The 10,532-nt window shown below is 39.0% G+C and overlaps 1 protein-coding gene across 1 annotated transcript; it reads right to left on the bottom strand.

The window, feature by feature from the left end:
* Positions 1-4,816: 4,816 nt before the first annotated feature.
* On the bottom strand, positions 4,817-6,180 carry LOC115726610 (F-box/LRR-repeat protein At1g06630-like). Its single transcript, XM_048279690.1, has 3 exons — positions 5,945-6,180; positions 5,028-5,849; positions 4,817-4,883 (listed from the first exon to the last, which is right to left on the bottom strand). The coding sequence occupies exons 1-3, from the start codon at positions 6,178-6,180 to the stop codon at positions 4,817-4,819; spliced, it is 1,125 nt and encodes a 374-aa protein (XP_048135647.1).
* Between the last annotated feature and the right edge of the window lie 4,352 nt (positions 6,181-10,532).

Here is a 10,532-nt window from a genome sequence, read left to right as displayed (position 1 = left end):
AAGGCTGGGGAAGAAGAAGTTTCGACTCTCGGGGAAGACGAAGCGAATAGAAAAAGAAAACCCGAAAAAAATAAATAAGGAAAATAAAAAGAAAAGAAAATAGACAAATAGGAAATAGGAAAATAAAAAAGAAAAGAAAATAGACAAATAGGAAATAGGAAAATAAAAAATATATAAAAAAAAAAGGAAATTAAAATGGCTGAAACGTACATCTGGGTTCATTTTAGTTGAATTGGGCCAGGCCTTAAGGCCTGTCCGACCTTTGGGGTCCGGGTCAGATCCTTGCTCCGTGGATCGGGCCAGTTTTCTAGCATAAAAAAGGAATAAAAAAATGAAAAACAAAAATTCCAATAAAATCCAAATAAAAAATAAAAAAGAAACCTTGGAAGAACCGGATAATAGAAATTAATTTTGATTATTTTTTTTCTAGATTTTAGGTGTTGAGTCTAGTTTGGAATCAGTTTTAGATTCTCCTATATTAAAATGCACATAGTTCAGAATTTTAATAAAAAATTTAGGATTAACAAAAAAAATATGAAAATTTTTGGACGTGGATTGAATTCAAAATAGAATAAACTCTTAGGCCTTTACAATAGGATCTTGGATGTTTTTAAAGACAAATGTTAGATCGATGTTCGTGAATTTCCATTTCGATCATACTTGATTGTGCATTTTTGGGACATTAATTGTTCTTTTCCTTTTAGCATGGTTAGGAACATTACTTCGATATTTAGTGGACAAGAACTTTAGGATTCAAAATTGGTAAAGGGACTGCATGAAATTGACACATAATCAAGTTTGGGCGCCGAAAGGACACTAGTTAGATAAATGGAGTAATCAATTATTTGAATACATTTAATCTCCGATTCGTACAAGTAAAGTACCCTTCCATACTTTAGTTGGGTGTCTAATCAACCCACCAAAAATCGATTAGTGGCGATAATTAATTGCATCGATTTGTGCATGTTAATAGATTCGAAAGTTGCGTGTTGGTATAGGTTTAGAAGAGCAAGAAATAAGTCTTTTTGGTTTAGTACTCCTTTAACTAGGCGACTCCGCCAGGGACTTGGTTTAGACTTTAGAGGACTTAGGCTTAGTAAACTGGATTGTTTGTCATCTAACATGTTTTCATGGTAGCGCTTACAAAAGGATCAGGTCAATCCACTAACAATTTGTTAAATGTTGATACAGGTTGGGAGATATAAAGGGTAGAGTATCCGTTCGCTTATTTATTTTGCAGAGAGGTGTAGAAATGTATGATTATGTGGATGAAATAGAAGTGGTGTTTTGATAGAAACTATTGTGCATGCCTTTATAAACCTTGGCACTGTACCTTTGCACACATATCATGCGGTCCAATCCTGATTGCACCCTAGGAAACCTTTAGGAGGTATAGATAATTGTTTGAAAAGGGATTATTTACTCAGTTTATCTATAAGGATGAGTTGTTTGTGGGGAAATTACCCAAAAAAATCCCAAACCTATTGCAATTATGATAATTCAATCCAAACTTTTTTTTTTTACCTACTCAATCTTAAACATTTTACAATTGTATCAACTCGATCCGTCCAATCAATTTTGGGGGAACAGTCTTGACATGGACATTGATCGATATCAGCCTTCCAGCAACATAATATATTAATATTTTTTTTATCTTTTTTAATCTTTTTATTTTTAAATTTTTTGCCTTTCTTTTCTTTTCTTTTTTCTTCCCCTTCCCTGTTGCACCACTCTTCTTAGTTATAGTTATTGAACAGTTTGAGTCGCTTTTCTCAATGCCTCTTCCACCTATTTAAACTTGCGTCATCATTTCTCCGTCGCCCTTCCGACGCCTCCATCCATCTTCGCCGCCGTTAATCGCTACTCCAAAGCCGTGCATACCCTTCTTTCCGAGACCGTGCATACTCTTGATTCCGAGACTGGGGTCTTGGGGCGCTCAGACCCAGTTTTAAGCCCTTTTGTCGGTTCCGATGTGAGCTACCTTACTACAGCTCAAATATTGAATCCTCAGTTGAAGCCATATATTTGAATTTGTTTCTCTGATTTCAAGCATGTGGTGTTAGCTTAGCTCGAAATTAGGTTGGAATCTGATCTTGAAATAGTTTGAGATCTTCTCCTCAATCAATTGCACTCAGCATGGATTTGTCTATGATTCTGGGATAATTTTGAGTGCGCCACTATTTCAATCAGATTTGGTTGTCGCCGAGATTGAATGGTAGTCACCGGAGACGAAGTAACTCGAAAACGATGCCAAATTTGTCCATGGCAAGGCTTGGCCTCGCTGGTCGTCACTTTTGGCCAGTTGCCAAAGTTCGGTGATCGGCTGGATGAAGAATGGGAAGAAAAAAAAAGAGCAAAGAAAATGAAAAATATATTTATGAAAAAAAATCTAAACCTATTACAACTGTACTAATTCAGTGCTAAACTTTTTCTTCGTCGATTCAATTCTAAACTTTTTACAATTATGACAATTTATCCCATTCGATCAATTTTGACCTAATGTCGTTCACATGGACGCACGCCGGCACTGGCCGTGTAGCAACATAATCTTTTGATATTTTTTTTGAATTATTTTATTTATTTTTTTCTTTTTTTTTCTTCCCATTCTCTCTGCTTCTTTCGGTGATCAGCCAACCTGCGTGGTCAGCCTAGCCAGCGCCTGGTGAGTCTAAGGCTCGCCATGGCCAGATTGGCATCGTTTTCGAGTTACTTCCTCTATGGCGATTACCATTAAATGTAATAAGAAGAGATGCCAATACGGTTTGAAGCAAGATTGGATATCTTGAAAAGTTGGGTTAAAACTAAAGCGCGCACTGGGATAGTTGAAATGACAAAAAAAAAAAAAAAAGAGATAAAAGTCTACCACTTAAAAATGGAGCGAATTCGGTAATTTGTTGGGAGCTTGAGATTGAAAAATAGATAGTGAAATGGACTTCTCCTTTGAAATAAGAAAGAAGGTGGCTGAAAATAAGGAACTGATGAAGATGATCATATTTTCTCTCAACCGAATTGAATCTTTATCCTCTTTCTTTGATGGTTTGAAACAGTTCTATTGCGTTGAACTCTCATGATCGGTCCTGCTGTCATAGCAAGCCATCACGCCCTGCCAACGCTCACACCGAGTTCAGCCAGCCTAGCCACAACATCCCCAAACGAGTTTCTGTGTTCGCCCGACGAACTCAGAAGCTATCCAGACATCTCCTCGAAATTATTAAGGAAACACATGAATTATGCACAACGCATAATTGTTTCCATGTAAATCAGCATTTAATTTCTTATGATACTTCGAAATTTGTATTAGTAAGTCAGGACAGAAGATTTTTGTTTTCTAGTAAAATACCTTACTCTAAACTTCAAGAGTTAAAACAAAATTAGGCAATAGAATAAGGGTGCATGAAAACGTTTCAAAAATAGAATTTCTGTTCCAAACCTATTTCTGAAACAGAAATCCGTTTGGTAACGCAATTCTATTTTTCTATTTCTGAAACAACTTTTTGAAGAAGAAATGAGAAACAATAATTTTCTACTTTTCCGAGAAACAGAAATAGAAATCTCACTTTTTCTCAAATAACCACTTGTCACCTACCCCCACCCCCGGGAGCCGGCCGCCGGTCGCCGGCCGCCGCATTTTCTAGAAGTAAAAATTTTCAACTTTTGTCAAATAAATTTCAATTCTAGGATCAGAAATTTTACGTCGTTATCAAACGCATTTTTTTGCTCAAAAACTCATTCAAAAACAGAAATAGAAAAAATTATTTCTAGCCATAAATCTATTTCTGAAACAGAATGGTTATCATTCACCCCCTAACTTAAGCCTAACATCATTCAAACCATAAGGTACTGATCTCTTAACTTGTTAAGTTTTACTTTTGCGAACTTATCTTGAAATTACGATACAATACACTAACAAGAAAATTGCAAATCAATTTGAGTTAAAAAAAAATTAAACCCACTTTAATCTATTCTGGAATTTCCTGGTCACGCACGTCCACAATTATTAAAACAACGTCTTAGGGAAAAAGTTACAAACTAATCTGAAAAAATTGCTTGAATGAAAAATGCTATATTAGCTTTTTTTTTAATCGAAAAGCTATATTTGCTTAGGGAGTTATGTTCAAACTAATCTACATTATTGGTTTGACAATTGAAAATATAACTTACACTTTTACATGGATGGGATTAGGTTAAATAACCTTGATTAATGCCACTGGTGTATATGTAAAAGAAAATGTTTTATATTCGGTTAATCTAATAATAATCTTTGTTGAAGTATATATGAAGGTTCTTTTTCAACTACGAATTAATAGGGGCGGCACGGGATCGTAGGCCCCCGCTGCCACAAATTATGACGTAAGGGTCAGCCAACTTGGGCTGACCTTAATTCAGTAAGGAGTTGGTTTCGACAATCTAATTGCACCCGTTTTCTCATTTTCAGATCAAGAAATCAAATGGTCCCTGCTTTTCGCTGCGGGAATGAAAAGGAATGCTGGCATCAGATAAGAACTTAGCACGGTCAAATAGAAGCTTTAATACAAGTTACGGAAATTTCCATACAAGTGAGTTTTCTTGGTTGAGAACGCATCTCTCATTGCCGCCGCCAATTCCGGGCCACCCCTTTTTCTATTCGCTCGTGAGTACTTGTCCATGCGGGGTCCGAAGCCGGTTGCCGGCATCTCAAAACAAGGGCATGGCGTCTTCTCTTGGTGGGGTTCGGGACTTATGACCAGCGTCTCTAAACGAGGACACATCCACCTCAAGCTTTCCGTCAGCTGAGAGCCAGTATCAACTTCGGAAGTGTTGAACAGGATTTGAAGTCTCAGATGCTTGACACTGCGCAGTGGAGGAAGCACTTTACTTCTGATTTCTTCCGGAAGAACCAATGCCTATGTATGTAAAAAAACAGCAGGATTTCAATCCTCAGTTCACATTAGCGTGCAAATAATCGATACGAAAATATCCTTTCGAAAGGATTACTTTCCTCGGTTTTGTTACAGACTAGTGTCAGTGAGTCACAGCGGCCGAAGTACCTTAGGAACTTGGCCGCCTTGAGATAGCTCCTCTTCGTGCGGAGTCTGAAATCCACCTCTAGTCTCGCATTTGCCAATCTAGTCGAATCTCGTGGACCGATGACCAGGATGTTGAGGCCGTCGTACTGGAACGAAACTAGATTAGGAGTTTGGAGCTTCACTCTTCTCAGGGAGTCGAATTTAGTCAAGACGAGGTCCTTGAGATTCTTGTGAGTTATCCTGATGCGAACGGCGGACTGACTCCCCTTGAGCCTCAAAGTCTCCAGCAGACGAAGCCGAGAAACAGCTTCTTTGACCGTCCTGATTCCGACCATACACAAATCCAATGTAAGCTCCCTCAGGTTTTGAGCGCCATGTACTTGGAGAGTCGACAACGCCCCCTCCGGTGAGCCTATAGTGTATGCGGATGTGAAGCTGAAGGACTTGAGGTTCGGGGCTGAAATCGTGAAGCTATTGATCTGAAGCACGCCGGACGCCTCAAAATTCTCGAGTTTTGGTCCGCAAATGAGGAGGTCCGTGAAGCTGGAGCACCCAATCAGCTCCACTCGCTGGAGTGCAGGGCAACTTAGCATTAGCTCGCTCAAGACGTCCTGGCTCTCGCCGACTTTGTGTAGGACCAGTTCTTCTAAGCGAGGCAGCCTCGTCTTGACCCCCTGCATGCGGAGATGGCTCACGTGGAGGACGGAGACGGTGTCGGAGACCAAATCGGGGCACTTGTGATCGTTGCATCTTCTGTCGGGATAGTTGACTATGCGGCTGAGCGGAGATTGAGCCTTGAGGCAATGTCGATCCACTTGGGCACCACGGGATTCAACCTGTTGCCTTGCAAGAAGACCAGCAAGCTCATTGAGTCTATGCTGAGGTCGTGCTCACGGCGCCGCGTGATGTAACCATCAACGTATTCCAGGAAAGTATACGTCATGATGTCGGCATCGTACCCGCCGACATCCTTGCTCCCAAAGGTTTCCTCGTCGAACTCTAGAGCCGGGAGAGTGTTAAAGGCGTGGTTCCAGTCCTTGGACAGGATGCTGGTTTGTGTTGCGACCCTTGGAGGTAAACACGACATGATTTTCTGAATTATCGGTTGAGGCAAGTAAAGGATGGCCAGGACGGAGTCCAATGTATCAACGCGGCCCTCAGAATTCTCCGCCATCATCTGTTGTCGCCGACTTTGTCGTTCTAAGCAAATCTTCCTGCAATACAAGAAAACAAGAGAACTGCTTGTTTAACAAAAGAAACGTTACTTGAACCTATTGCTGTTAAACCATAATGTAGAACTTCTTTCGTTCTGCTTTGAGGTTTCCTCATAGGATGAGGATTTAAGTCTTGTGAATGCCGAATTTTTCATGTTACAACGAAACCTTACAAAGTGAATTTCTAGAATAGGCTAAAAGAAACACCAGCAACCTTAATAGATAGAATTCGCCAGACCTTGGACCGTTCGCTAATAATAACAAAGTCATTGGATCAAGATACCCGTTTCCACGAATCATGAGTGCCTCGGGCCTCGCATTGTTCGTTCTCATTGGCTTCAATTCATCCAAACGGGAAGCACATCGTTGCATCGTTAGGAGCATACGGCCATGGCACCTATGAGTCCAAAACCATACCCGGGATCATGACCTGCCATGCAAAACATTAGTGTGCCCACATGTGGATTGCTCAAATGGAGATGCAAGATGTACTTAAAGTCGTCAAAAAAAATTATGACTTGAGAAGCATACGGCGAGAAGTGAAGCCATTGATGATCACTGGAAGCAGAGAGAGTTTGTGCCGTTGTGCCTTCTCCCTCCTATCGTGCAAGCGGCTTTATAGAGAGAAAAGAAAACTGGAGAGAGCAGAGATTTTCTTCGGATTTCGTCCCTCCCTCCCTCCCTATCTACGCAAAAACAGATTTTCTATTACTTCTCTCCCCTGTATCTTTCAGAATTTTTTTTTTTTTTTGAAACTTTTAATTTATTTTTATACTAGATTAATGGAATTTATGATTTTTTTTCTTATTGCACACATCATATATCCACAATAAAAGATGTTGCTTACTGAAGTCACCAGGAGAGAAAGAGAGAGGGAGAGAGAATAATACATAAAGAATCTGGTTCGGTCTAGATTCAACTCAGCGACTGATCGTGACACTTTGAGAAACTTCAAAGAGCACTTGTTAACTATTGAGAAATATTTGAATCAAAGAAATTGAAAGAAACGCATAATGAAAAGCTGAAATTGTGCACGCACATAGAAAGAAGAACCATTTCAAGATTCGAAATTTATTAGAAGGTTTTTCTAATAAAGAAGTCATAGAATTTCAAATTTCTACATGTGATTGACCACATAATATGATAAATTTAGGCATTTGTCCATGAATATTATATATTGTAAAATAAGTGAAATGAGGATATTTGACAAAAAAATTATCGATGTCCCACATAAATAGGAAGTACTTTTTGTCCCACAAAAATAGGAATCAGCATCCACGTCAAATACGGCAATTGCTACTGACTTGAGTTCGTTCGTCATTCATCGATACCATTACATTGATCGTCCATTTTCAGAATGAATCTCCTTCATCTTTTCATGAAACCCCTGAAAAATCTCCTGGATATGGGAGTATGGCTACAAAATAGATCCTAAAACACACAATCCTTCGCCAATCCAGACACTCAAAACCAAATGGCGGGACAAGTTCATCCTAGGTTGCGCAAAATGGTTCCATGGTAGGCGTCTGTCGTCCCAACACCAGGAGCAATCTGCATTGACATGAAGAATTCTCGTACCACTACCTTGCTAGCTGCGGCAGAAACCCAAGGAGGGTTACCGAGACGAAATGAATCTCAAAATATCGTGGAAATGAGAAGGGAACCGCTCCGTCGCTATCTCTCGATAGCGGCGGAGCACTCTCCACCTTTAGTTTTTGCCTATAAAACTCCATTTTTTGCAGGAAAATTATGTTTTAAATTAAACCCTCTTGCTAAAATATTCCACTTGTATGGACTTACAAGATCGCAACGTTTACATGAAATTAAAAAAAAAATAATAAAGTTGGCCAACGAAATGAAGTACAGAATAACAAGAGAAAGCAAAGACAACCTCCATTAGCAGGATTCAATTGGATACAAGAACTTCGGAATAAAGTAAGAAGAAAGAGAGTCAAGAGACTATGTAGGGTTTCTCCCCCAAAAAAGTATGATTAATTTCAGAATCATCAACCTATACAACTTTATTTAATGAGGGTTGGATGTCCACCATTTTAATAGTGCTATATTACAAATCGTCGGAGTCAAACGTAGAACATTGCACAGTACGGAATTTTAAATTTATGGCATTGTACGAGAGTCTATTACGCCTAATCGTCTTCAAGTTCAAAAGTTCCCGAAGCAAAGCGGGAATTTTTAATTTGAGACATTTTGTACATCGAAACTGAAAAGAGAAACATTTTGAAATAATTTTCGTAATTTGCAGTTCGGCAATGTTTTAATTATAATCATACGAATTAGGGGTGAGCGGTTCCCGGTCCGGTCCGGTTCCCATAAAAAATCGGGAACCGGACCGGTGGTCCCAGTTCCCACTTTTCGGAACCGTGGACCGGACCGGCCACCCTCGGAACCAGGAATCGGGAACCGGACCGGACCGTCGCATGATCCCGGTTCCCAGGCGGTTCTAAGGATTTCCAATCCTGCAGTTCGAAAAGTTAATACACACTTTGATAGAAGATGCGATTGAGCTCAAGGTCGAGGAAACAAGGGTCGGTGTACCACGAGTGTGGCAAAGTCAAGGCCTCTTCAATTGGCAACTCTAGATCAAACTCTAAATGACCTAAACCTAAACAAGTAAACGTTAGGTTTGTTTTTTAAAAAAAATTAAAAAAAAAAAAAAAGACCGGTCCCGGGCCCTAGAACCGGGAATCGGACCGCCCTGGAACCGGGAACCGGACCGCCCGGTCACGGGTTCCAATTTTAGGAATCGGGAGCGGGACCGGATCCCCCTAAAACCGGGAACCGGACCATCGGTCTCGGTCCGGTCCGAGCGGTTCCGATCCGGGCGGTCTTTTTTGCTCACCCTTAATACGAATGTGTTCGGTGCTGCCTCAACCATATATTTTCTCGAGGAAACCTAACAAATTATTTGTTTGACTTCCTAAGAAAATAGTGAATTCCACGTTGGCGGGGAATTTTCAAAGTGCAGAAGAGAAAAGACCAAAACGAATATAAAGGGACAGAAAAGACACTTATCAAAACCGTTTGGACGTAATTAACAAGGTTTGAAACGAGAAATGTGGATGTACACTCCCTTATAAATGGCTTGATTAGTGCTGTGAATGATGTTCCTAAGATTGCATCCTCAACTTTTGCTCTGCCGCTTTGTAAAGCGCGGAAGTCGAACCCCATACCTACGATACTTAATTATTATGCGATAAGGCTCAACCCAAAAAAAAAAAAAACTATTACATAACAAGGACACTCATCATCAATTTTTTTTATAGATTAAATACATATCACGCTTTATATGTCCAACAATAAAAAATTGCTACTTTTTTTGTAGGAAAAAAAATTTCAATTTTCAAAACAATAATTATGTGTTAGGTTTTACATTTGAGATTTTTGCTTTTGTACACAATCAATTAAACGGTTTTTAGATGAAAAAATAGTTTCTACTTTGAAAGACAAAAGCTGTTTACATAAACGTCACCAAGCCACCTCAAATACGCCTTGGAGAGGAGATTATTTTTCTTCTCCTATTTTTTCCGTTTAGTGATTAGGTGGTGTTCGAATTGGGTTTTATGCACCTTAATCGATCCGTCACCGCGTACGATCTTAAGAGTATACCCTCACACCGGAGTAGTGCATTCATGATAGCAAAGCAATACAAGCCTTTCAGTTGTTTTTTTTTTTTTTTTGCCACGATTTTTAGATGAATGAGTCATTTTTATATATGTCCTAGATTATTTCGAAGAAAATTACGAGATAATGTATTTTTAATTTAAATCTTGCAAGTGACACACTTTAACATTTTTTAACCCAAAGTACCTGAAATTTTCATAGCATATAAATGTTGCACATAGGGATAGGTTTTTTGCTTTTCAAAAAAAAGCAATCGAGCCATATATTAAGTAGAAATGGCTGCCCATCACTATGGAGAAAACGTAAGTATGCGTTGTGCACCTTTCAAAAGTTGTATGTGTTGACACCCGATTTTTAATCAATTTTCCTTTAGTTTTATTTTCCAAAATTCACCAAAACATTCACAAAAAATTAAAAAATTAAAAAATCAACATTGGAAGCCTTGGCCATGCATAAGGAACCAATTTGGAACAAAAAATAATTTTTCATATTTTTCGCATTTTTTAATATTTTCGGAAAATAGGAAAATATTAGAAAATTCATAAAAAATACTTTTCGAGGTCACAAAAATACACACAAATGCCCAATATTTTTATTTTAATTCCCTTTCCATATTGACCTCACAAAAACATGAAAATTGAGTTCAATTTTAGGTGTTTCTTCACAATAC

The sequence above is a fragment of the Rhodamnia argentea genome, chromosome 5, assembly GCF_020921035.1.
Source record: "Rhodamnia argentea isolate NSW1041297 chromosome 5, ASM2092103v1, whole genome shotgun sequence".
Classification (NCBI taxonomy): Eukaryota; Viridiplantae; Streptophyta; class Magnoliopsida; order Myrtales; family Myrtaceae; genus Rhodamnia; species Rhodamnia argentea.
The sequence above is the reverse complement of the archived record's forward strand: the minus strand, read 5'-3'. Positions and strand labels throughout refer to the sequence as shown.

Coding starts and splice junctions, on each gene's coding strand:
- LOC115726610 (XM_048279690.1), bottom strand. CDS start 6,180: ATGGCGGAGAATTCTGAGGGCCGCGTTGATACATTGGACTCCGTCCTG. Junction 5,850..5,944: donor TACGATGCCGACATCATGAC/GTATACTTTCCT, acceptor TCTTCTTGCAAG/GCAACAGGTTGAATCCCGTG. Junction 4,884..5,027: donor AAGGCGGCCAAGTTCCTAAG/GTACTTCGGCCG, acceptor TTACATACATAG/GCATTGGTTCTTCCGGAAGA.